The 26,650-nt window shown below is 46.7% G+C and overlaps 6 protein-coding genes and 1 pseudogene across 9 annotated transcripts; 3 read left to right on the plus strand and 4 right to left on the minus strand.

The window, feature by feature from the left end:
• Positions 1–538: 538 nt before the first annotated feature.
• Positions 539–1,858, plus strand: LOC117901532 (phenoloxidase-activating factor 3-like). Its single transcript, XM_034812321.1, has 3 exons — positions 539–691; positions 770–1,680; positions 1,712–1,858. Exons 1-2 carry the CDS (start codon positions 568–570, stop codon positions 1,597–1,599), a joined length of 954 nt encoding a protein of 317 aa, XP_034668212.1. The 5' UTR covers positions 539–567; the 3' UTR covers positions 1,600–1,680; positions 1,712–1,858.
• A 9,436-nt stretch (positions 1,859–11,294) lies between these two features.
• Positions 11,295–12,390, plus strand: LOC117901534. The gene is made up of 2 exons (XM_034812324.1): positions 11,295–12,022; positions 12,087–12,390. Exons 1-2 carry the CDS (start codon positions 11,295–11,297, stop codon positions 12,205–12,207), a joined length of 849 nt encoding a protein of 282 aa, XP_034668215.1. The 3' UTR covers positions 12,208–12,390.
• A 349-nt stretch (positions 12,391–12,739) lies between these two features.
• Positions 12,740–15,012, minus strand: LOC117901529 (double-strand break repair protein MRE11). Its single transcript, XM_034812314.1, has 5 exons — positions 14,722–15,012; positions 13,582–14,653; positions 13,363–13,523; positions 12,991–13,303; positions 12,740–12,930 (listed from the first exon to the last, which is right to left on the minus strand). The coding sequence occupies exons 1-5, from the start codon at positions 14,946–14,948 to the stop codon at positions 12,838–12,840; spliced, it is 1,866 nt and encodes a 621-aa protein (XP_034668205.1). The 5' UTR covers positions 14,949–15,012; the 3' UTR covers positions 12,740–12,837.
• Positions 15,013–15,343: 331 nt separating this feature from the next.
• LOC117901533 (lysosomal thioesterase PPT2 homolog) lies at positions 15,344–16,760 on the minus strand. The gene is made up of 5 exons (XM_034812322.1): positions 16,584–16,760; positions 16,342–16,483; positions 16,169–16,276; positions 15,838–16,111; positions 15,344–15,780 (listed from the first exon to the last, which is right to left on the minus strand). The coding sequence occupies exons 1-5, from the start codon at positions 16,713–16,715 to the stop codon at positions 15,582–15,584; spliced, it is 855 nt and encodes a 284-aa protein (XP_034668213.1). The 5' UTR covers positions 16,716–16,760; the 3' UTR covers positions 15,344–15,581.
• Positions 16,761–17,532: 772 nt separating this feature from the next.
• On the minus strand, positions 17,533–19,608 carry LOC117901531 (forkhead box protein P2). Of its 2 annotated transcripts, XM_034812319.1 has the most exons (4): positions 19,494–19,608; positions 19,130–19,221; positions 18,946–19,044; positions 17,533–18,854 (listed from the first exon to the last, which is right to left on the minus strand). In XM_034812319.1, exons 1-4 carry the CDS (start codon positions 19,509–19,511, stop codon positions 18,008–18,010), a joined length of 1,056 nt encoding a protein of 351 aa, XP_034668210.1. In that variant the 5' UTR covers positions 19,512–19,608; the 3' UTR covers positions 17,533–18,007. The 2 variants fall into 2 exon arrangements, with proteins under 2 accessions (XP_034668210.1, XP_034668211.1); XM_034812320.1 differs by lacking the exon at positions 18,946–19,044.
• Positions 19,609–20,756: 1,148 nt separating this feature from the next.
• LOC117901530 (COP1-interactive protein 1-like) lies at positions 20,757–23,588 on the minus strand. Of its 3 annotated transcripts, none has more exons than XM_034812317.1 (6): positions 23,168–23,588; positions 21,573–22,875; positions 21,443–21,511; positions 21,094–21,378; positions 20,909–21,031; positions 20,757–20,842 (listed from the first exon to the last, which is right to left on the minus strand). In XM_034812317.1, the coding sequence occupies exons 2-6, from the start codon at positions 22,827–22,829 to the stop codon at positions 20,765–20,767; spliced, it is 1,812 nt and encodes a 603-aa protein (XP_034668208.1). In that variant the 5' UTR covers positions 22,830–22,875; positions 23,168–23,588; the 3' UTR covers positions 20,757–20,764. The 3 variants fall into 3 exon arrangements, with proteins under 3 accessions (XP_034668208.1, XP_034668209.1, XP_034668207.1); XM_034812318.1 differs by having other exon boundaries at positions 21,142–21,378; positions 23,164–23,586; XM_034812316.1 differs by having other exon boundaries at positions 23,164–23,586.
• Positions 23,589–25,819: 2,231 nt separating this feature from the next.
• On the plus strand, positions 25,820–26,256 carry LOC117901537 (annotated as a pseudogene).
• The last annotated feature ends 394 nt before the right edge of the window (positions 26,257–26,650 follow it).

The following is a 26,650-nucleotide window of genomic DNA, read 5'->3' on the forward strand; positions in this document are numbered from 1 at the left end:
ACTAATTACGGAACAAAGACTAATTGGTCAAAAAAAATATCTACATTTTTATTATAACATACCTATTAAAATGTTATTTGTTTTGAACTATTTCGTTTCATTTATTATCGAACATCTTTTCTTTGCTGTCAGCAGAAACAATAAAAACGAAGAGTGCAGAACGTAAAACGTTTGCTATCTGCTAGAGAGAGATAGCTTGCCTCTCTGAGAGCTGAGAGAGCGTGGTGAATAAGCTTATGGGCCTGCACTCAGCTGACGACGTTACCTATTACTAATTCTACCATGGGCGCGAGCCCTATGTGCTCTCTCTTGAAGCTCTCTCCAAGCTCGCGCTTCATTCTCTACATTTGCTGTTGTTGTCCGAAGCTGTGCCCACCGAAGCTGCGCTCAGCAATCGGCAAGCAAGTGGCACTCGAATGGTTGAAGAACAATATAACGGAATTTCTTTACCGGGTATATGCTTTGCTCTAGCTATAACCCGTTGGGAATAGCGCATCATCAATGCTTTTGCAATGAGTTGCACTTGCCGAAAGCTTTGCCAATGTCCACTTATCGCTGTTTCACTTAATGTTAATAAAGTTCAGTCATCCGGCAAACGTGAATCGGTTTGGATTAATGTGCACTGGAACTATGTTGGGAGGCGCCTGTGCGGTTCTCACTGGGGTATTGGTTTTGCCCATTCTCTTATCACGTAAGTAATAGACACTGTGGTGTCAGGGAAAAACCCTGCCCCGAACTGAAGCTCAGCTGCAATCTTTGTGCCCCACAGCCATCCAGGCGCAGCAGCAGCAGAATTGTGGCCGACTAAGGCAGACGCAGCTGTACAACCAGAAGGAAATTACCGAACCCGATGAGCACCCGTGGCTGGGACGTGTGGGCTACAGCCTCGTCAACAAGTCGGACACCGGGGAATATTCGTACCGCTGTCTCGCTGTTCTCCTCAGCGAGAGGCACGCGATTCTCCCGGCTCATTGCATACTGGTGGATATTACCATGGAGGCCTCGGTTATACTTTTTGGAGACTGGATATCCAACAGGGACACTCAACGGAGGGACTGCATGGCGGGGGGCAGTTGCGCGCCTCCGCCGGAGTCCTACACCATCCTGGAGCTGGCTGTTCATCCGCAGTTCGATGGGATGAATTACGACAACGACATCGCCCTGGCCAAGCTAGATCGAAATGTTCGTTTCGGGGAGTTTGTGCAGCCAATCTGCCTGCCGCCGGACCACGAGGTCGAGGGCAATCACATTGGGCAGTGCCTGGAGATGGTGGCCTTCGCCCGCGATCTCAGCCCGGGGGGTAAATATCGCTCGAAGCACCAGGTGCACACCCTCGGCTCGGAGTACTGCAAGACGCTTCCAGGTTTTGACCAGTTTCAAGCTACCTCGAACCGCATCTGTGGTTTAGTCTCTAGCGAAGATATCCTCCTGTCTGGAGCGCCGCTTATGGGCGTCAATGTGGTCTATGGGAATCCGGCCAGCTACTATCTGATTGCGATCATCAATGTGGGGTCCACACTAAAAACTGGCTTTGGCTTTCCAGCCATGTTTATGCGCATCTACCCGTACAGGGAGTGGATCGTTAGGAACATGGACTAACTCATAATCTATCTCTCAGATCTAATCTCACAATAACCCGAACTAATAAGAGAACTCAGCTCAAGCACGGAAAGAGCTTACACTCAATGCCAAGTCTTTATACAAGCTTCTCCCCATAAATGTTATCGATTTTACTCCAAGAAATATCCCGAAATGGTGACCCCGATCAGAGTGCGAACTTCTCGCATGGCCAGGTGCGCCTCAAGTCCTTTATGACTGACAATTAGTAATAAATCAGAGGCGAAATTTATGTACCCAACTCGACGCATTTGTCTTTGGCATTCTACTTGTATCCCTGATAAATCAAAACTTGTCTTGCCGTAAATAAAAGAATGGCTAATAATTACAGTAGCTCCGTGAGGATTGTGCTTGGGTGTGGGTGTGGGTGACGCCCACACTTGGGCCTCCACATTCAACCTCCCTGCAAGTGGGAGAAATGTAAATGAGTCTCCAGCGACTAATAAATTCCCAATTACACATCGACTTGGCTGGTCCCGGGCTGGACACACCCGAGGTCCACTCATAAAACTATGCAGGCACACCCTGACCCTGCTCTGGCACTGCTCCTGCTGCTCCTTCCATCCAGCAATAAACTAAAAAGCATAAATTTCTGGAAACGACAAATTCATGTAGTACTTGGGGGTGGGTCGAAACTGAGTGGAAAATCCAACGGAAAACACGGAAAATCACAATTACTTGCGCACATATTGCTCACGGTTGAAAGGTTGAAAGGTGGAGGAATGGGATGCCTGGACCAGGGTTCGATGTCCAATTACGGGTATCGATGATGATGGAAGCAAATGCAAACATCTGTGACCCCGCCAAAGATGCGTGACTGCCCTCTGGCACTGGCATTTGTTCCGTGCTCACAGTTCAAGTGCAGAAGATTGATATCGCACAATTTTGGGATGACCCGTACAGAACTGCAACGGCAAGCCATTAGCCGAGTGAATGGCAGACAATGAAGTGGGTGACGAGAAGCGAATTTATGGCAGCCCAACATATGGAAAAGGAATCAGATAATGTTGGAGTAGATTTTTTAAGCAAATATCCTCTCATTAAAGTACGATTATCCTTAGAAACACAAAGCAAACTGCATGCAGGCCTCTCCTACAGTACACACACTCTCGAATCGCATACCACAAACGCATATGCCCCCGCCCCATGGGAGTCTCTAACGACCCCCAAACACCCTCCGCCCAATGGGCCCCCTTAGCAAGTTCGCACCCATATCGGGCCTCGTTAAAATTCCGACCAAATCACAGCGAAATGAAATGAGAACACAACTGAAAGCAAAAAAGCAAAAAAGAAATGAATAAAACAAACGAAAATCGCAAATATTTCATTCCGTTTCTTCTGCTTCTCCTTCCTTATGTTTTACGACACACGATATATGCATATGTATATGTGCTCTGTGTGTGTGTGTGTTGGTATGGGGATGCCCCTTGGCTCATTTTTGCCACTTGCCCGCTCCTTGCTCCCTTTTTTCGGTACGTTTTATGCCTTTTTGCATACATACTTTATATATTTGTGCAAAATTTATGTGCGCTATTGTTTTTATGGCATGCACCCATTTCTGCAACCCCCCACCCATCCACCATCCACCCATCCGCCAGCTCCCTGCTCTCCATTTTCCATGTGGCAAAATGGGGAATGGAAAACGAAACGAAACGAAACGAGGCAAACGAAAGGCAAAGCCTGGCAGAAAAGAAAACAAAATGTTATCCTTGTTCGAAAGGCATTTTAATGCCAGCTTTTTGATGGTAGGGGGGAGTGGAGGCTTGAAATTGGGGTTCCAGTTGGGCTTGGGGCTGTGGTGTTTCGGTTTTTGGGCTGTGCCATGTGGTTGGGTGGCTGCTCGGGCTGTTCTGGCACTTTTCGGCAAATTATGGCACATGCGGCGACGTCGGCATTATGCCCCTGATCCTTCTGCTTTTGATATGCCCAAACAAAGTCTGTACATAAATGTATGTACATATATGTAAATCTTTATGTATATATGTAAATGACTGGCATCTCCCTACTGCTCTGCCTTGCCACTTAAGCTGCTTATGTGGCAAATACATAAAATAAAAATAAAAGCCAAAGGCAAGAGAGAGAGAGAGGAAGGAAAGCCGATGGAAATCCTCACATAACGAGTGGCATTTCCCTCTGCCATATTTGTGTTATTTTATTATCATTTTTCTTCGTTCGCGTTCGCTTTCGCTCCGCTTCGTTCTGCGCTTTGTGCCAAAATGGCGGCTGCCAGAGCCCCTGGTGGGTGTATCTTTCAGATATGAGTTGCCATAAACTGTACCACGTACGTGTGTGTGTGGGAGTACATATATGCCTCAGTGTGTGCTTGCGATTCCGATACGAATCCAATTTCTCAGCGGCAACAATAAAACTGAGCATCAGATTCAGCCTTTGCCTCCTTCTTCGTGTTATTGTGGGCGGGGCTCTGCCGGCTATAAGCCGTAACCGAATCTGTGTCGTAGATAAGCGAAAATGGCGCAGCGCCTTATGACGCGACTTAACGGGATTCCATGCGCCCTGATTATGGGCATAAATACAATGCGAACGCCGAAGCCCTCGGCCTTTGCATGCAGAAGGAAACACACACAAAATTTAAATAAACTGATAAACGAATCCCGGCACTAAGCCCCAACCAACGTCACTTCTCTGCGGCTCTCTCTCGTGCAGAAGATGCAAAAATGAAGACAAGCAAACTGCTTTAATTAAACCCAAAAAGAAGTCGAATGAAGTCGAGTGGAGGCAAGGATGCAATGGTTGCTGGCTGCCGGCTGCTGGCTGCCCCACACTTGTTTATGACCCGCAACCGTCGCAGCGATCAGATACAATATCTTCACCTGACACTGGCTGCCTGCCCCGCCGATCTGCAGCACGGCACACCGTCGGACATCGGTGCTCGAGTGGTGACAATTTATGACGTACAACATTGCCGCCGTACAAGCACAACTGCTGCTTCGGCCCGATCCCAGGCCCAGTCCCAATCCCGGTCCGGCCATCCTCCATTCTGCATGTTGGTAGCCAATGGCCGCGCAGCTTATGAAAATCATAAACATTCAGCGACGGACGCCAGTGACATCCGAGCAACGAATATGCATTTTAATAAAATATCCTAAAAGCCACATAAATCACACCCAACCATGGGCCATGGCATCGCGTGCCTGCTGGCTGGTGCCTGGTGCTGGACAAGCTCCAGAGGAGTTTATCTCGCGGCTGCTGCTTAATGGGTTCACTGTGTCCGGGTCCTGGCATATTCAGATTTTTCCCCTGCTCTCCTGAGTGTGTGGATTGTCGAGAAGTCCCTTACAGGTGCAATCACTTTATATAAGTGGAGCTAGAATTTGCTATAAACCCTGCAAGCTCTTTTCATAATACATAATTATGTTTAGGCCCAAGAAGGTCTTTCGTTTCATCAAGTGCCAACTGTCAAAATGTGCAACTCAGAACCGACACTTTTCGTCTAGACTTGGTCCGCCGTGGGGCACCGATGTTCATACTTTTGCGGCCAATTATCAATATCCAAGAGCCAGTGGATGGCCAAATGGGAGCAGCTATAATTATGACATATGAGGGGGGGGACAGGGAGAAGAGTGGCTACAATGGACCCATGTCAAAAAAGAGCCCATACATGGGAGCATAATTTGGAGGAGACTTGGACGAGGGTCGTTCGGTTGGTCCCCTTAGGTTCGTGGAATAATGATGATGATGCTGCCGCTCTTGACACATTTGAGTGCTAATTTAAAAGTCTCGCACATGACCATGTACAGGGCAGGACTGTGGCAGCAACGATTATGATGAAAGCTGGTCCAAACAGGAGGTCCATTACAGCCCTTCCCCTCTGCCCAGCCAACACGTTTGACTATGGGTGAAATGAAATGAAAAGTAAATACCAAAAATGAGACCATAATCAACATGGCACATTGTATACAAGTGTCATTGCTCGGCTCTGCACCCTGTTCCCCCTGGGCCACCCTCGCTGCGTGGACCGTCAGACAGACATTTAACGATAACAGCAAAAGATATCAAAATCGAAATATCGTTAGACAGCCCCGCGCAAAATGCTTGACAAGCATAACAAACACGAAGTACATGGAGCAGTCCCTGCTGCCTGCTGCCCCGTTCCCTGCTTCCCCTTTCCCTGCCTCGCTCTGCTTGGGGTCTTTGCTTTTATGATGGTGACGCTGGGTGAAGACCACCCCAGCCAGCCACCCATCCACCCATCCAACATGGCGTCGCTTTCCTAGCCATTTGCCCATTCCTCCTCCTGTCGCTCGGCTGTGGGCGATATAAACGAAGTTTACCAAATAAATAAAACCGCTCCAGCAGGAACCCCAACCCCAACCCCAACCCCATTCCTCTAGCCATCCCCCCGCCATAGCGATTGGGTTGCAATATATCGCCGTACGTGCTGGCATGCCATAAATATGTGGCTCTATGTACTCCAAGCAACAAAAATTATATTTCTGTTTGTATTTGCAACAATTTATTTTTCTGCCCGCACCACCAGCAACGCCCACATTGGCACGCCCAGCCAAAGCCATAAGAAAGAAATGAGAGGAGAGGAGAGAAGGATAAACAGCAGCTAAAACGAAAACATTTTTCCAGCTCAACTCGCTTCGGAATCGATAACGATGAAGGCGAAGAACTGCACGAACAAAGGAGACATCGACAATCCCAGACACCCCAAGGTGCAGATTTTGCTGGAGGTGTGCGGTAGGGGGAAGCTTATTAGATGTACTGCTACACGGTAGAGATACCAGAGCACTGAGATGTTAGGGCAAGGAAAAAGCAGTTACATCATGGAAAGCTGATGCTTGAATTTTGGATATAATTTTCTTTTAAGCGAATCTACAAGCTAAAACAGAGTACATCCTAAGTAAGCTAATGAGTCCCTGTACATACAATATGGAACGTGTTTTTCTCATGCAGGACTTAGGCAAAAGCACGCCCCATGAGGCCATCTCTAAATACATTTATTTTTACATTTTACATTTTTACATTTTACATTTATGTACGAATATATGTACAAGTATGCAAGTAAACTCTAAAATATGTAGTGCAAGCAAATTTGAGCAGCAACCGCAGCTTGTGGCAATGAGCTGCCTGGGAGACGTTGCATGTTTGCATGTGGATGTGGATGTGGATGAACCTGTAAATGCTAGCCCATATTTGGCCATCATTTGCGACACCCCGATGCAGATGCTGCAAGATTTGTACAAAAATCTGAGCTACCATTCAAATATGTACATCAGGTATGCTATGTATGTACATACATATGTACATATGTATGTATGAATACAAAGTACATACTTGCATATGCTTCTACACAGTTGAACACTCAAACAGCTTGTAAATTGCATTGGATTTTTACAATATTTAAAACACTCAAAGAAAGGTTTGTGGATCCTAAGACCCAAATAAATGTGCTCGAAATAAATAAGCAAAAAAATAAATAAATATGTGACAAAGACACGACAAATAGAGCGAGCAAATAATAAATAAATTTATTATGAACTTAAAATCCCTTTAAACATTTTTTAATTGAAACGGTAATAATATAATTATGGGAAATATAATTTGTATTTCTTCAAGTGTACCTATAGAAAATCAGAAGTACAGTGAAGCTCCCTTTAGCTGCTTCCCCTCACAAGACAAAAGCATGGGTTCCTCCCTTAGCAGTGCTCCCTGTAAGACTCTGACCTGCACTCAAGAACAGCAGCAAAGAAAAACAAAGAACTTCCCAAGAATACGAAGAGAAAGACGAAGCGGAAGACGAAAAGGAAGAAGCGAGATGACAGGCGAACCCAAAAAAGAATCTGTGCACCAGCAACAAGCCAACAAATTTAAAATGTGAAAACTTTGAAAGTAGTTGAAAGTTGGCAGCAAGCGGAACGAACCGCAGCCGCCAGAGACAGAGACAGAGACAGAGATGGGGCTGGGACTGGGACTGGAGCAGGAATTGGGGGGCAGGAGGTAGAGCAGACGTCTGCGGCGGTCGGTCCCGCTGGCACGGCACGGGACTGTCTTTGTCTACTCCTCAGGAGCGGGGCAGTGGGAGATTCGGAGATTTAGCAGGGTGCAGGTGCACACAGGACGTACCGATACAGATACGGATACGGATACGGGCACATGGAGGACTCGAATGATTTGATGTAGCTGAAAATTTGCCGCTGAGATTTTCTTTGTGGTTTTCGACTTCTTTTGATATAACATTTTCCCAGAAGGAAGCAGCAGCAGCAGCAGCAGGGGGAGTGGGTGCCGTGCTGTCATTTGCCAATTCAACTAAAACTTCAAAGAGCTGCATCCATCCCTTCCCTGCCCCGTCGGACCAGCGCCATTTTGGGCAGAGCTCAACCCACGCCCACCAGCGCACGGGGCAAGCAGTGGCCAAGCAGTGGCCAAGCAGTGTAAGTGGAGCAGCGAGGGTTATGAAATATGACGAAATATGAACTGATATTCCACCCTCGCACGTGGCTGGGCTTCTGCTTTGCGCAATCGCGCTCCTCCCACACACCCCATGCCAGGACATGGCCCCGGGGCTGACCGCAGACCACTTCGATGGCATGCCAATCAAGCTTTTGGATTGGATTTGGGTTTGGGCTGGGTAAATATTATCACTACAATGCCGCAGAACAATGTGGAGACGCCTCTCTGTGGAGGTCAGACAGCCAGACAGTCGGACAGCCATCCAGAGGTCATCAATCAAACGGCACTCTCCGGCTAAACCAATCATTCGGCCATCCAATCACCCAATCGCTCAGGCGTATCACAAAAACAACAACAATTTTCCAATTAAGCGACCAAAAATTTGAGCATATGATGATTATTGACGATAAGAGCCCGAGTCCGTGTGCACGTACGTATGTAGGTACGAGGACTCTCAGAACTTCAGGACTCGGGCTGGCAAAATGTGCAAATAAATCGCACAATTGTCTGTCTGTTCGGTGCTGTTGGGGTCCATCCTGCGCCCGGAACCATCTCTGTGCTATCTGCGAAAGCATCGAAACTAAAAGTTATCTGCGGCGAAGGCAAACCAAAACAAAGAAACTTTCATTTCCAATTTTCTTGATGTATTCAATTATTTACGCCCTCTTGAGCAGAGGTTTTGTGTGCGTGCCACTCATAGATGTGTTTCTGTCCATAAAGATGGAGTATTCCATATACATGAACTTGCATTCGTTCATCTATGTATCCCATCTCTATAAGGGGTACATATTTGTACACATGTCGCCTTATATGACAAGGCAGTTGGAGTGGCACATAAATTGAATTTAGAGAAATTATTACAGAATTATTGAGGTAACAAATCAAAGGGGAACATCTTATAATACATTTACTATCGGTTCATTGAAAAATTTGATAAGGATATACGCGAATTAATTAATATTTTATTTGGGGAAGTTCTACTAAAACCACAGGCTATGGCCAGAAAATACTACCACAAACACGGCCTTAACTTTTCCTTGAAACTCACTCTGGCAAATTTGTTTACAGGAGACTCACTCTCTGGTCTTATGGCTCATCAACAAAAATATTTACGTGAAAGCATTTATGAGCTGTGGGACCTTGTGGGACTCGCTCTAGACTCTATGCTCAATGGAATAGGCACAGACTAAAGACTTCTAGAGCTTATAAATCTCCTTGTGCACCAACCAAAAGAAGGCAAAACGAATAAATTTCATTGAACATTGAAAACTATCAGCCTGCCCTGAAGTAAGGATGGGTCTGCTTGCAACGTTCTCTGGCTAGTGTTGAATCTATATTGAAGACCCAGATTATGTACAGCAAGACGCCAGGCAACTACAAACCGTCTTGAGCCATTTTCAGACACGCAGCTTCAATTTTAATCCATTCTTCAGCCCATTTTGTTTCCCCTGCATAACAATTACCGCGAGATACTTTCGCCGAAACTTCAGCGACAAATAGTTCGGATGCAGAGTGCAACCAGCGGCTTCAACACTGAATTGCAGGTGGAAAACCAGCCATAAATGGCAGCCAACTAGACATAGGAAAGTGTCTCCTCACAGCACTTTTCACTGCGATCCAAAACTGTCACCAGCTGGATGGGTGGGTGGTCGGGTGCGCTGCGCTTTCAAGAGCGAAACGCAGGCTGGGGCAAGGAGCGGCTGTGGGTGTGGGTGAGGGTGTGGGGTCTGCTGTGGCGTTGATTTTTCACAGTGGGTGCGCAAGTGGCGAGCGAAAAGAAAATTTCTTAGCTGTAGCCAAACTCAATTTCACCCACTGGGCCAGTGAACCAAATGTGCAGCGATCACCTGACGGCATCGACATGAAATCTCCCAGCCACCAGGCACCAGCTCCGTAGCCGGCAATTCAGATGCAATTTATGATAACCAATTGGCGCGGCAACATCCATTCTCACACGAGCAGAGCAGAGCAGCGCAGAGCTCTCCTCGGTAATGCCGGCAGCCAGCAATGGACAGCAGCAGGTCCACGTCCAAGGGGGCAGCAACCAGCAGCAGCAGCAGCAGCAGCAGTGGCAGTGGCAGTGGCAGCGTCGTCTTGCTCTTAATTACTTTGCTGCACGCATCATAAAGATGCATTAGTTATTCGGAGCGGTTGTTGCCTCCCCCGGGGGACTGTGTACATAATACTCCCAGGCGAAAGATCTGCTGAGAGATCCAGTCAATAATAACCGTTTGGACCCATTCAAACTTCAATTCTCTTTTTTGGAGTCATAAACAGAAGAGGTCTTTGCATACTTTTTGCAATGAAATATGTGGAGGTTGTTCCACTGTGCCAGTGGTCGCGATTTCGAAATGGAAACGATACGAGTTGGAGAGTGTGGAATATATCTAAGTTCTTCCAATTTCCAGCACAGATTTTTGATAGTTTATTGGAACAGATCAGGTACAGCTTTATGTCAAGTTTTCGGACTTTTATTGCAAGATTTTCCACGACTCGAAAGGATTCCTTTCAGACTCATTTGAGTCGCAAAATTTATGAAGTGAAACTCATCTGTTGAGGTTAAATCTCCCTTGTTAATAATAGCTAATAAACCGGGTAAAACTTGTACTCTTTTACCAACCATAAAAACCCTTTTGCAACCTTCCCTCACAGACCATCTCGTCGCTTTCCTAATTGAATTGCATTTGCCATGAACAAGTAATCATACCCCTGCTGTTGAGCGAACTGACTGCCAGCTGCACATCTCATCTCATCTACCATATAGAAATCGAAAAGTATAGATACACTTTCTGGTAGCAGTAGGAGGCACCGCCACCGGCACCGGCACCGGCACCGGAGCACCCCCGTCGATCGCGAGAGATTTGAACATGAATGGGCAGCCATCCGTGGGTGAGTAACGAAAACATGTCAGCGGAGAGATGATTACCAAAAAGACGCATAACAAAATATGGATAATGTTAATTGCTACCAGCAGCAGCAGCAGCAGCAGCAGCAGCAGCAGCAGCAGCAGCAGCAGCAGCAGCAGCAGCAGATCTTGGTGCAGGTCCAAGCTCGGATTCGTCTGCATCCATACCATTGGGGCACGCCAATTCTTTCCGTTTGAGTGCGCCGCCGACAATTTATAAAAGCATCGCCCGACCAGCGATTTCGCTGCAGTAGCATCCCAAGATAGCTGGCGACTGGCAGCACTCGGTTCTACAGGATTAGACAGAGATTTGGATACGAAAACCCAACCACACACAGACCCACAGAGACACATCATGAAGCGGTTCGAGTGGCTGCTAATCGTAGCCTGCATTGCGTCCTCCTCGGCGGCTGCTACACAACGGAGACGGCGCCACAGCATCGTGGAGGCAGCTGCCACACCCAGCAGCAACGACTGGAGCATGGGTCTAGGACTGGGCCTTGGGCCGGAGATGAGTCTGGTGCGTCGCGTTTATGATGATTGCCAGGACAAGAGCGACTTCATTGGCTGCCTCAAGCAGAAGGCGCTGCATGCATTGTCGCGCGCACTCGATCAGGACTCCATTAAGATCATGGATGGCCTGGTGCTGGAGAAGCAGAATCACACCGAGACTGAGAGCGTGCTGGGCTCCCTCACGGATGCCCGGCAGTTTGGCAGCCTCTCGCCCATCGATCGCGCGCTGCTCGCCAAAGCCGACAAGTTGCTGCGCACCCACACGCTGAAGCTGGACATGGACATGGGCGCGGAGTCGGGCGCGGAGTCGGTGGGACGCGGCGAGCATGGCCACAAGAAAAAGAAGCACAAGGAGGGTGGCCACATCAAGTACGTGATTGCCGCACTGCTAACGGCCATGGGCATTGCCGGTCCGCTGGGTCTCAAGGCGCTGGCGGCGATCGCTGGCAAGGCGCTGGTCATCAGCAAGGTGGCCCTGACCATAGCCGGCATTATAGCACTCAAGAAGCTCTTCTCGCAGGATAACGGCCAAGAGACGAGCTTCCAGGTGCATGCAGGCGAGCACAATAGGTAAGTCATTGCATCCCCTTTATAATGTAGATCCCACAGCTGGAGTCCATCCCTCTGCTTACAGGCGCAACACCTACGTCATTCGGCCCGTGTCCAAGACGAATGCCGGCATGGGTGTGACCGCAGCCGGTGTCAGCTCTTCGGTGGATCCATATCGCTACTACTACGAGTCGCAGATGCAGTAACGAGTCCTCTCTCGCTCTAGTGGATGTTTGGAGAAATCTCCGCTCTTGGCAGCGGAGTCCTGAAGCAGCTAAACAACCAAAGAATCGTACACAAAAACAGACGCCTGGCTAGACACAGCCTGGCCGTAGCAGGCCCTAACCTTATGGTAGTAGATCTTAAGTTTTAGGATAATCTATTTAACAGTTGGAGCAGCAAACGTGTGCCCCCAGCGGAGGAGCCCAGCCCTCTAGTAAACAAATATTGAGTTGAACCATAAGAAACGTTAACTTTCATTTGGACTAAGTCCTAAGTTTGAAGATGTTTACAGATATACAGCTTAAACTAGTTGTGATGGACTTGTGGGAACATGAACTTCAATACGTTACTCGCTGCTCAGAGTTGGGAATGAACAAATATGGAGTTGAACAAACAGAAGACAAGTCTTCCATTAGATAGAAATCGGTACATTGGAGTCTGTTCTTTGGAGAGAGGCCCGTCGGTTCTCCGAAGATTTTTGGTACATTCTTACATCTAAGGTTGAGTATTATATAAAGCGCTGAGGAATGTGCATTGGTTGAGGCCCCGAAGTTATATGAAACATTTAGGGCCCCTAGGCATTTCAATCAATTAATGGCACTGAGTAATACAAATTAATCTGAATCTGAATCCGATATAACGTAGGACGGGCCGTTCCTAGCGCCTCGAACGCTGCTTAGTAGCGTCTGCTGTCTGCCCGAGGAGCGCTGTTTGGGAATTTAATAGAGTTAACTCCAATCATTTTGAGCCCAAAAATATAGCCTCACCGAATTATTCACAGAAGCATCCAACTGTGGCTTGGCTCGTGTGGCAGCACTTGTGGCCGCTGCACGACCACGAGCAGCTCCACGTCCACGCGTTCCACGTCCACGGCTAGTGGCTGCTGCAGTGGATCCGTTGGCATCATCTTTCGATGCAAAAACGGAGCTCTCATCCTTAGTTTTGACGCCGCGTGCATCTAGCATTTGGAGCAGATCCTCGTGCTTGAAGCGCTCCCTGAAATTCTGCAGCTCATCATCGATGTTCTCATCGTTGGGCATGGTTTCCATCAAATGTTCCACAGCCTTTTCAGTGTAGAATCTGAAGGAAAGAGCATTGCAAATGAGCATTGAGGCAATTCCTAATACTTTCCCACCAACTTGACAATATTTTCCGCTGCATTGGCATCGCGACACTCCACCAGGCGATAGGTCATCTCTGCCAGCGCCTTCGAGTGGAAAAGCTTCAGCGGATTCTTGGTTTTGGTCTCCTCGAAGTAGCGTTCCACCAACTCATCCATGCGAGTGGCATTCTCCGCTTCCTAAAATATAAGAAAATGTTTCTCTACAAATCTAAATGGAGTTCAGGGAGGCACCTACCAGTGCGTGTCTCATGGCCTCCTTGTCCAGTTGGACATTTTCGCCCTTGGCGCGCTTCACCAGCTTGCTGAACAGCACCACATCCTGTGCGTTGGCCACGCGCGTGCTGAACATCTGGCTAAAGCGAATCGTGTTGAACATGCACGACTCATCGGTGTAGAGCAGCCGCAGGCGTATCAAAGGCAGCACCGGCTGCTTCGGATGACCCGTGAGCTGGGCCTTGGCCTTCTCAATCATCGACTCCACACGCTCGCGTGCGAATTTGTAGACCTTTGTGGAGGCATCACCCTCGTTCAGGCCCAGCTCTTCGGCCTTGTCGGGCAGCACAATTGAGTCGTAGACAAACGGACGCACCGACTGCAGGGGCAGCTCCTTCAGCTTGAACTTCGTCTTGTAGATCTCCAGCAGGCCGACGTGCTTCTTCTTGGCCTCGCCCTCCGACAGGGAGGTGGGCACCGATGAGCCCGGCTGCGACACGTAGAAGCCCTTCTTTGCATTCAACTCGGGCTCAATGCGGCAGTCGTGCTCGTGCCCCCAGACGACCAAGTGCAGAAAGTCCGGCAGCAGCTCCTCTGGCAGATAGTTCTTGGGACCACGATCTGCGCGATTCTGATGCACAGCCATCAGGTGGAACCAATCGTCTTCCGCGGCGTCAGCAGTGCTGGCATCGTCGCCCCCAGGGCCAGCACGCTCGAAAGTCACTTTGAAGTCCTTGAAGAGACGCGCCAGGCGACCGTCATGGATGTGGCTGAGGCCATACAACGCCAGCTGGCTCTCGCCCTTGCGTATGAGGATCGGGCTGATCTCGAGCTTGGTTAGGTCTGTCCAGCGGCCAAAGTAGTTGATCAGCCCGGATGTGCTCAGCAGATCCAGCGAGCTGAGGCGCCCAAAGCCGCTCGGATCGTCGTGGTTGCCGTGAATGGAGAAAACCGGAATGGCAATGTTCAGATTGGGATCTTCGTAGTTCACCGTCTGGTTGACGGCATTGTGAAAGCACTGCGCCTGGTCGCTGACTATCTCCAGGGACACCAGCTTGTCACCGAACGTGTAGCGACGCAACAATTCGATGCACCTGTGGGGGTAGCCACGAACGAGGTTATCTCTATCCCTATCAGTGTGTGTGGGATGTGCTCTACTCACTTGTGCATGGCATTCTGGCTGGGCACAGCGTCGTGGAACAAGTCGCCTCCGAGCAGTATCATGTCCACATCCTCGGCCACGGCCAGCTCCAGTATCTCCTCGAAGGCGGTAAAACTGTCCTCGCCGCGCACTGCATCCTTCTCGCCGTAGCCCAAGTGGTTGTCGGTGGCCACCATAATGCGGATGACATTTTCGACATCCTGTTCAGCGGCGCTGCTGTCTGCCATGGCTATGGTTTAAGTGCGTTTTTTGTTTAAAATGTTTTAAAAGTGAGACGCGAATTTCGCCATGAACAAAACCGATAAGAAGTATCGATAACACTATCGTTTTTGCTGTCAAATAATCTATCGACTGCGCGCGAAGGCTTCCAGCTGCTCGTCATATGAAAGTTATTTGCGTTTTAAAGATTTTATTAGCTAAAGTTTAATGTATTTGAAATTTTAAAGCATGGTTACCATCCAGCAAGTCATGCAACATATTTTTTATGGATACATTTGTAAAAATGAAAATAGACAAACTTTTTATGGAATTTTTGTCGTAGAAAGAGCGTGAAAATATTTAAAAGATTTCAAAATTAGAATCATTTAGAGCCCACCAATAAATGTACATGTTATTTGATACATAATTGTATAGCTACATACATACATATGTAAATTTAATAAATTTGCATAAATCTCCCAAGTAGGATCGTAAATAAATCTTTGTAAATATTCTTCTATTGCTAAATTGTCTATGAAAGATCATTGTGTGCCCCCTGTAAGTGTGTAGAGAGTATAATGGCAACGTCACATTATTGCTTATTTGATTCATTCCGATCACAGCCCTTCCGTCGCTTCAGTTCAGTTGGTTTGTCCTCATTCTCAGTCCAGATATGGCAAGATAACTTGATGTATCACCGCTCTGTTTGTGTGCCAGCCTAAATGATGAACATGTGGTTTGATTATGATTAAAAGTTTGCCGGCCTCCTGCAGCGTCCTAATGCCGATGGAGTCGTCCGTGAAAATCTTTCGCTTGTTGAACGGAATCACCTCTTGGTCCTCGTCGTAGTAGCCAAAGTGACTGAAAGATGGAATGTTAAATGGATTTCAAATTAGTCCTTGTTTCGGGCTGGCTTACCTCGACTGCCAGGGCGTTATCACATCATCGTTGGGGCCGCCGATCATCACCAGCTTGCTGAGACGCACCATGCCCATCTTGAAGGAGGTGGAGTTGGAGGTCTGCTTCTCGTTGTTGATCAGCGGCAAGAATTCGCTGTACTTCATGTACAGCGACTGCTTATGCGGGTCATTCCAGTAGCCGCCCACCGATGTGTGCTGCCCCACCGTCGAGTAGAAGAGCTCAAAGGCGGTCTTTGCCGCCAGATCGGGGAATATCAAATGCAGGAAGCTGGCTATCATTAAAGGAAATATTAGTAAGCGTTGCAGTGATCGTTCCAACGCGTACTCACTTCCGTATTGTCCCGCTTGCGGCGAAGACAGCGAAATAAAGGTTTTTACATTGTGATCGGGCAGACTTTGGATGGCCGCGCGTGCCAAGAGGCCGCCCTGCGAGTAGCCTGTACAATATATACATAGATTGATTGAGTTACCCTCTCTATTCGTGCAGTTGAAGCAAACCCACCCAACACATTGATGCCTTCCGGGTGCTGTTTTCCGACATCGCTCAAGTAATCCCGAATTTGCTCGACCTGACGCCAGGCGTTCTCCAGGCTGTACCAGCCGCTGAATTTGTCGCAATTGTAGACTATTGTGCCCCGATGCAGCTGCGGATGTCAGATAATGCATTCTATTACGTTGTTTGCTTCGACTTTGAACTTGTCATTGAGTTTAAACAATAACAAAAGGGGGAAGTCAATTACGAACCTCTTCGATTTCCCGCTCCAAAAAGTCCATGGAATCCGCACCAGACAGTATGCCATGGAGTATCACCACCGGCCTGTATGCCAGAGAACCAGCAAAGCACGCGATCAATGCCAGCAAAAGTCGTAGCCTCATATTTCCTTAATAATAGAATTTAATTTAGGAGCAGCTGTTGTTGTTTTTGATGTATTTGTATCTTTGCTGCTATCGATAGACAATTTAAGATGAGTGATCGAACTTAACCCATTTAAACGCTTTATATTAAAACAGATGCATAAAGTGGAGCTGAGCACCGGAATATAAAACTGTTTGTGCATTCCTCTTGTAGATCCAAGCTATCCATTCTGTTTACTTATACATTTAACTTGAGCTGCGCTTAAATTACGCCTCAAGCTTACACATTTTCGTGTAAATATTTACTCCACGGGGCTTTTACGCCCTGGTCGACAATGGGCTAATGCTCCTTTGGTTGATCGGAAACCCAAAATGACGCTGACATGTGAATGCGCAAGGACAAATACGGACAGGTAGGAAAAACCAAATAAAACATCGATACCTGGGCTAAAGGACATCGATATGTTAAATGGTCAGCGGCAATTTCAAATTTAATAATTTTCAATGTGGTTCAAAAATAATTTAATTTTGTTACAATTCATAATTACTCATTGATAAAACTTAAGATTAGCTACCTTCCTGAGCTTCAGTTAGCTGTAAAAGTATTTTTAATTTTCAAAAATGTTCTTCAATCCTTTTAGGGTTTTAAAATGATAGATAAAGGGAGGAACACCCTATGGGTGGTGGGTACTGTACTTTCTCAATAACTGATAGAGGTAGTTGCCAAGTGGATTTAGTCTTCTTAGCTGACTTTCAAAAGCAATTTCTGAGCATTCATGTAATGGATATCTTGCATCGATTGCCCCTTTTGGCATCTTTAAAATAAACCCTTGGCACGTCTTAAAATAATGCTCGTTTATTTCACTCATCATCTTATACAATCGCTATGTACTTTGCACTATTGTGTCTTGCATTTTGTTGTTTAAATCTAGGTGCAGCATTCCTCGCTTCCGTATTCAATATATCTACCGCCGTGTGTCGGTCCAAACCTAAGCCAGAAACCGAAACAGAATACTGGCAGGGAGAATCTGTCCGTCTGTACACAATTCAGTTTGAGGTCGTTTGCTCAGTGGCTCAGAGGGGTTCGATTTGGAAACAAATGGAGTGATTTCAAGGTATATCAAATATGACAACACTTAACATTTTAGGCTTAGTCTAGGGGGGGATGGGGCGGTAGGTCGTACCGTTTGTTAAAGAGTTTCTTTCGAACTAGATGTGTGGCGAATCGGGCGATCCATTCAGCTGCTTCGGTGTCTTATCTAGTAATAGAAATCCTCAACTTGTTCGGGGAACGTTCTGCTGGCGTTGGGGGCTCACCCTGCAACCTCTTCGCTGACAAAATCCAGCTTGACCACCTCCGCCGGCAGGCATTCCTCGGCATCCACCTCGTTCTCCTGCACGTTGATGCGGTTCAGTGTCATCGAGACATCCGGGCCGCACTTGAGGCCCGTGCTGGCCGATGTTGAGGGGGTGGATGTTGTACTAACCACATCGTCGGCAATCGCCACCGTGCCCACCACTGGCCCCGTGCTCGGCGACAATACTGTGGTGACCGACGGCACGATTATCTGCGTCGACGCGGACGTTGCCACCGAATGAACCGGATGCGCATGCGTCTGGTGCTGTTGCGCCACTGCCGCTGCCGTCGTTGATGTGGGCTGCTGTATGATGATATTTTCCGTGATTGTCGGCGTGTTGGCTGCCGCTGCTGCTGCTGCCGCGGCTGCGGCTGCCGCCTTTTGCTGTTGCATTTGCTGGAACTGCTTGATGGTCACCGTCGTCGTTGTTGTCTGCGGCAGCTGCTGCTGCTGCTGCTGATGGTGCTGCTGTAGGAGTATCTGCTTGGGATGCGTCACCAGCTGCACATGCTGGATATTGGCAGCCATGTTCGAGTTCTGCGGCTGATGTTGATGCTGTTGCTGCTGCTGCTGTTGTAGGGGCAGTTGCTGCACAGTCTGTGTCTTGAATACTTGAGGCTGGGGCTGATGGGACTGGAGCTGCGGCTGAAGCTGGGTGGTCACTGTCGGCAGCTGCTGCTGGATGACCGGCAGCTGGGGTACTGTTTGGATGACATGTTGCACCTGTTGGACAGGCACTTGCTTCGCAGGTATGCCGGCGTCCTCGAAGGCCTTCTTCTTCAGGGCTTGCCGTATCTGGGAGCTGCAAGATGTGTAGCAAGATGGAAATATTCGGATGTTAGTGTGTGCTGTGGTACCCGGAAGCGTCATGTTCTCTCGCTATGAGCACTTACACTGTACGGTTCTTAATGCTAAGACTGATTTTGCTAAGGTCGTCCGAGAAGCGCATAATCGACGAGTGCAACATGTCGATTTCCTCGTCCGTCCACTTACTGGGCGCCACATAGCGAGGGAACATGCAAAAACACCTTGATTAGCGCCTCGAGCCTTGCAACCGGCTTCGGATGACACACTTACCCGGACGGGGATTCGGCATTTGGATGCAGTTGCATGGTGAGGTCGCCCAATCGGCTGAAAGCTTGTCCGGCGGCCGTGAAAATCTCCCCAACCTGCAGGTAAAAATTAAGTTTCACTTGGTGCAACATGCTGGTGGGGGCAGGGCAGCTGTTGTTGTCGGCATTAACGTGCTTTGCAAATTCAAAACATACGCGCCCTCCGCCCCTGTCATGGAACAACAAATTTCCCACTCGAAGGAGGGAGACGGAGACGAATGACACTTGAGGCACCGTGCCGCCACTTTCCCGCACAAATCAAATGCCGCCCAGGGCATCGGATTTGGTGCTTCGCGCGGGGACGGACGATATGACGGCGTTGCACCTACCTTTGTTGCCGAGTTCATGGCTGATTGAGTCGAATTAGCTAATTTTTTACTATAATTTTCTGTTTTGCTTTAGCGTCAGTGTGACCGCGGAATTATCGATAAAATATACCGACAGACCCTCGGGAATACACCGAAATGTACCCTTTCATATTCAAAATATACTGTAAATATACCAAAAATATGAAATCATTTTTCTCAATTTTGATATTCTGTTTAATATTACCAACTAGTTAGGACTCTCAGCTTTAAAACTATAATTTTACTCAAATCATCATTCCCTTCTCCACAAGATTGACTGATTTTCAAGTCCTAACTTCATTGGATTGATTGCAAAACAAGGGTAAAACTAAAAAGGTCAACCAAAAAAAATGGCATTAAAAGTTACGTGGCTGGGAATGGAATGTTTGGGCTATTTGAAAATTTGTTGCTGGCCAATCAATAGTATGGGCACTTGTGTACCCTATTTGCTATACCTAATATTAAAAGTCCATTTTACCAGCAGCTTTTAAATATTAACAATGACTTTTTCTAAGACAGACATGCTCTTAACCTTTTCATATGTTTTCTATGTATAACTATTTGCAAGATATACCGATCTAGACACATTCTCGGTATCTATAATTTGCAAAATTTCGTTGAGATGGCTCACCAACACACATTGACTTGTTTTTGCATTGATTGGGACCAGAGATTTCCCAATTTTCCTTAATTCGAGGATATCCATCCTTCCAAGGGTACTAAATGTTGCTTATTCCGTGACAGATGTTGGGGAACAGTGCTGCTCACTTTTTGCAGCATGTTTCTGGCCCATATAAATTATGTTGCCAACGGTAAAAACGTAAGTTTTTGGAATTCAACGTAAGTGGGGATGGAATAAAGATTCCCATCATGCGAGAGAGAAATATCCCTCAAGAGAGAGAGAAAAGTCCCAACGGAGTAGAGAGAAAATCCTCAAGGGACAAATGAAAAACATTCGAATGGTATTTTCGATACCCTATATTCTTGATGGAATTTAAGAAACGGATGAAATTCATTAAATATACCATTTGGCATTTGCCATTTGCAACACTCCAGCCATTCACTTTCGATAACATATTGCCAAATAATCCACTTGCTGCCAGGGCTGCAGCCGCATCGTTTATGCGTCGAGCAAATTTCACGAACAGTTAGTATTAGTAGCTTATTTAATATTAAATAAAAGAAAATAATAATAAATAAATAAATAAGCGTAATAACAAGAAAAATAATTAATAGAAATTAAAATGATTCGCTCAGTCGATCCTCCGACGCAAGTCGTGAAGGCATCTGCGTTTTATTTTACGCAATTCTTGGTGTATGCATGCCGGTTTCTGCACAAGAAAGGATTTTTAGCATTAGATCCCATTTTAATTTAGAGGGTTTTACTTAATACTCACAGCCCTCTTTTCAGGAACGGTCCAAGTGCTAGAGGTATCTTCCTGCACGGGACGTAGTTCCTCCACAGTGCGGCGGACAACTGGCAGCACTTCCTTGCAATTCACAGAGGCGTTTGATTTTTCCTAAAAAAAAAACCAAATCAATTTGTTAATTTCAAGAAGATAAAAGCTGCATAGTCACTTACTAATATAAGACGATAAATATCCACCGATTTCTTAAGCTTTATATTTACTTTATCCAGAGCCAAATTTTTTTTCTTTAGCGAATCCTGGATGACCACAGAAGCTTCTACCTTTTCCTTGAGTTGAGCCTCTGACTCCCGAGCCTCGTCCATATCCTGTCGCATTATTAGACATCTCTCCTTTATTTCTTCAACTTCAGCACCCTTCGATTTTAACTTCGACTCTAGGAGGGAAATCTCTTCTTCTTTAACATTCAGCTGGATCTGGAACTGCTCCTCTCTTTCGTTCTAAAAATACATTGAACACACATCAGAATGGATTAAGATAATTGTTATGTGTTTGTTTAAATACCATTGATTCTCGCAGTTTTTCATTTACTTCGATGCTCATGGTCAAGACTTCATCATTACCCAGTTCTTTCTGCAAGTCAAAAAAAAAGTTAAGTTTTAGTTGCGACAAGAGCTTCATTAGCATTGCTTACCTTCAAGGCAGCATTCGCTTCTGTGAGTAGCTTAATATCTCTTTGCATCGCTGCTCTTTCCACCTGCAATTGATTGCAGTGAACCAGTCGCTTCTCAGCATCTTCTTGAGCGGGTGCCGTCTCCTGGGTTAACCTGATGATCTGGAACCTATGCTGTCGCAGCACGCCCTTCAGGCACACGGCATCGCCTGCATCGTCATCGAGCGTGTGCGCCTCGGTGCGTATGTCTGTATCAGACTCGAGGCAGAGCTTCAGCCCGGGCATATTGTGCTCCTGAATCTTGGTAGCCCTGAAGAGGCGACTGCAGCCCGAGCGATGCTGCAGCTCGATCTCGTGCAGCGAATCTGACAGCTTGGCAAACTTCTCCAAAAATCCGCTATCTGTCTCCGACTCTAGATCAGCCTCGCTGCACTCTGTGCCGACGCCAGAGCTCTTCATGGACTCGATGTCATAACTGGGCATGGAGCGCTGCTTGAGCTCCTCTCGCAAAGCGTTGCACTCGCTACGCAAGCTATCACACTCCTCTACGCTCTCCATTAGCTCGTTGGACAAGCAGTCATATTCGCGCTGCATTTCCTGGAAGCTCGACTGCACCTCCGACAGCTCTGTTTTGAGCCCATCGTTTTGTGCTTTCAGTTGCTCCGCGAGGGCCTTTTCATTACTAGTTTCCAAGAGCAAGCGCTGCGCCTCCTCCACGCGCTCTTTGAGTGTGACAATCTCCGCCTGAAGTGCCGTTTTGTTGTCCTCCAGCTGCAGGCACTGATCTTTGTTGGCTTTGGAGGTTTGTCCCAAATCCTTGTATTCCTGCTGCAGCTTTTGGAACTTCTGCTGGAGTTCATTGCAGTTTGCCACCATGGCTTGAATGGCCTGGTGCTGGCTCTGGCATATCTGCTCCAGACTATCGTTCTTTGCCTGCAGTTGGGCATTGTCGGCCTGGGCAGTGGATAGCTGAAGATTGAGACGATTGCAGTCCTCCGTCATCTCCGACACCTGGCACTTGGCCATGTCGTAACTCAACTGAGCAGCTTCCAGCTTAGTCCGCATCTCGGCGATTTCCGCTTGCAGCTCACGCTGAGTGAGCTCGATTGTCTCATCGCACACGGACTCGCCTTCGGCCTGGAGACGTTCAAGCTCGACACAATTGTAGAACATTCTCTCGCAGCTTGGCTCCAGCTCGGGGCAAACGTCCCTGGTGCTGCGCAGGACATCGCGGCACAGTTCGTGAAGAGTTGCATGCACATCCTCCTTCAGTAACATCTCAACCTGGTGACGATCAGCAAACTTCTCTATGAAAGCTTTGCAGCTGAAATTTAACATAAGTAAATTCAATAATTTGTAGACGCAAGTAATTTAAATGACTATGTTCAGAGTTATAAAACAAATTTGTACTAATGTTTATGTTTCCCTGTGGCTGCATTCTGGCCAGCCGAATCTTGCTGCTGTCTGCAACTGGGGGATCACTTTTTGATGGTCGGGGGCGCCCTATAAATAGAAGCAGCCGTTCGCGGCCTGCATTCAGGTTGTTTGGAGTTGCCTCTCCTTTCCCCTCTCCGCTACGTGTGTGGAGGCTAACAGATTCATACATACATACATACGTAATGGTAATGAGCCAATCTTTTGTCTATGTGGGCGTTACATCACTGTCGACCGTAGCAGTTGAGTAGTTGCAACGACGTCACCGATCAGCTAAATCAAACGCAATAAACGTTGGAGCAGACGGTGGAGCGCTGGACTGTGATCTGGTGTGTCGCGGCGGCCACAATGAGCTTGGGGCCAGGCAGCATTTTGGAATAGCAAATAATCAAGAAGTTTCGGAATGAAATTATCAAGTTTGCTTTATCGCGCTTTTGCTCCAATCGATCGACAGCAGGGCCGTCATCAGTTCGAGCCGAAATGATGAGCGAAACGGGCTAAAATCAGCAAATAGCCAGGCACCTTGCCCTCCCTCTGGAGTGGGGTCTCGGTTCGTCTTCTTCTTGTCACTGGTTGTTTGTTTTTATTCTCAATTCTCTTTTCGAGCGAAATTCGCGCTGAGAGAGCGAATGAAACCAACAGAGAGAACAAGAGGGAGATCGATTGTTGTGGCTGGCAGCATTGCTCATCGATAACGATTGGCGCGCTGAAGGTGGTTCCTCAATCGGAATTTGAATATAAAGAGCAGAGAGTTACCTTTCCATTTAACTTCATTTTAAATACAGACCATTCAACATAAAGATTTTCATCTTTCAAGTCGGAATCACATCAAAGCATCATAAGCCCATCTTAAATACCATAGGTTTAGCTTAAATTTTATAAAAAAACTAATAGAAAACTACCATAAAATTAAGATAATTGATGGCAGGTGAGATTGTAAAAAACCCACCCTTAAATGCATAAACCTATCAACACTATTTACAAGGAAAGTTTGCCCAACACTAGAATCTTATAGAAACTTGTCAAACTCTACCAAAGAATGCCATGAGATTTTTTCGTATTCGCCAGCTGTCAGAGTTTTTATTATATTCATTTTCTTAGCCGTGCAAACTTATACTAAACGATAGAGTAAGTAAATGTTTAGTCCAAAACCAGTTAATTCTTAGACCTGATGCCCCACAGATGCTGTGATAGTCTCAAAGAAAACAGAATGGAAAAGGACATTGCCAATGCAGACAAGAAAATCGACAGGAAAAAAGTGACTCCATGGATCTGTCATGAAATGTGTACACTTTGTATGCTGCCAAAGCGGGAGCCCAAGTTCGTGCATTGTGGTCATTCGTTCTGCGAAAAATGTGCCACAAAGATAATACAGCTCAACAGCTCGGAAACGAATCCTCACTGTCCACTTTGCCCGCTGATAAATAACGAGACAATGTAAAATATATAATGGGCTAGGAATATTTGGGAGCTGAAGAGCTTTGTGTTAATAAATGTTATTTTATGTTCAGAATAATTTCCTCGCTGCCTGTCAATTTTCTTTTGAATATATTCCCTTCCCATAGCAAGAATGAATACCCAACAAAAGCATTAAAAGTACTCACAGTACAGTGCATTCCATGCAGCCATCTTGCTGTCCATCAATTCGGGAGCTACCTAGCATGACTTGCTCCTCCTTGGCCAATTGGTCCCTGAGCTTCTTTATTTTTAGATCTTGTTGCTTCATCATTGTCGCCTTGTAAGCTACCAAGTTGACCAGCGGCTGGTTGGATACTTCTCTTACTCGACTGGCAAATTGCAGGGTTTTTCTCGTCTCCAGCAAATTGGTTGGGTTGGCCGTGCAGATAATGCCAGTGCACGCATTGCCGCCAAGAGACGCGCACAGTAGCTGATTCAGCTGCTGGTCTCTGAAGCTGACACTGGTGTTTGACATGTGCATTATGTTGCTACATCCAGCCAGATCCACCAAATTTAAAACTCTTTGAATGACTGGATCATCCGGTTGAGCACTAAAGGAGCGCGACTCGATGATCTAAGTAGAGGCAATATGTAAATGGAGAATGCAACAGACAATCTAAGGATTAACTTACAATGCGAAGTATGGCGTGCGAGCGCTTGGAGCGCTTTTTTTCCCCCACAGAGAGCCACTGCATCAGCTCCTCCTTGCTGCTCACCAAATACTCTTCGGAATTCACCTTTACATTACCATTCCCTGTATTCATTATTTTGACTTCTGTCTGCCTCTTTCTAATCAGATCGGTTATGATTTTATTATTATACCCGGTACTCGAAGAGTAAATAGGGCATATTGTATTTGTGCACAAAGTGAATGTATGTAACGCACAGAAGGAAACGTTTCCGACCCCATAAAGTATATATATTCTTGATCAGCATCAATAGCCGAGTCGATTGAGCCATGTCTGTCTGTCCGTCTGTCCGTCCGTCCGTCCGTCCGTCTGTCCGTCTTGTTTGTCGGCTAGTTCTCAGAGACTATAAGAGCTAGAGCCACCAAATTTTGGCACCAGACTGCTGTATGCTCACACTGAAACCAGTGTATTTCAAAAATGAGCCCCGCCCCCTTCCGCCCCCGTTAAAGGGCGAAAACCTCCCAAATCTACAATTTTGAAGATAACAGAAAACTAAAAACGCCATTCCGTAGGGAATGACCATATCTATCAGATCAAATTGGGATCCGATTGGATCATTATTATGGCCACAATGATTACTGGTGATCTATGCGCGCTATTTTTCAAATTTTTCAATGTTATCACTTAATAAACATGTCTCTCTTAATAATTTACATACATTTACATACTGTAGACAAAGTCTCGCACTCGCTGGCCCATTGCGTGGGCGCTGACTTGGCCATGGGCGCAGGCATAGCTGTGAAGTTCAAGGAGGTCTACGGCAAGGTCGATGAGCTGCGTGCCCAGAAGGCGGCCAGCGGTGATGTGGCTGTGCTCAAGGATAATGATCGCTACATTTACTATCTGGTGACGAAGCCACAAAGCTGGGGAAAACCAACATACGAGTCGCTGCAGTCATCTCTGGAGCAGATGCGCGAACACATGGTGAGTGGCTTGCGCTAACTTTTAGATCAATTCTTTGCTTATGCATTTCGAACCTTTTCGCAGCTGGCCATACCGCGCATCGGTTGCGGTATTGATGGCTTGGAATGGGACAAAGTCAGCGGCGTTCTGGAGTACGTGTTCGGGCAGGAGCAGCTGGAGATTGTCGTCTACAACTTTGTGCCTCCACCAAGCAATTAAGAATCAATTATAGGCGAAGATATCAAATAAAAGAAGTATACATATACATACATATACCTAACATCAATTGTATTTATTATGGGAATGGGAAATATGTGCAATTGAATCCTTAATCCTTGATGTCCTTGAAGCGAGAGAGATTGAAAAGGATCGGGGAAGTTGTCCTGATTACGAAAAGGTGTGGCACATTCTGATCGGCCCACAAATATAGGAGAAAAGAAGAAAACAAAACTGTTCTGTCGTTGTTCTCAAAATTTGTTGTAAAAAAAAAAACTTGTACATCAAAAGATGTTTTGTTATTGTTGTACAACAAACACTTTCTTGTAGTGAACCAACCACGTAGTTAGCACAGTGGCGCTTCCGCGATCACGACGGCCATTTCTTAAACTAAAAATG

This window comes from Drosophila subobscura, chromosome U (genome assembly GCF_008121235.1).
Source record: "Drosophila subobscura isolate 14011-0131.10 chromosome U, UCBerk_Dsub_1.0, whole genome shotgun sequence".
Classification (NCBI taxonomy): Eukaryota; Metazoa; Arthropoda; class Insecta; order Diptera; family Drosophilidae; genus Drosophila; species Drosophila subobscura.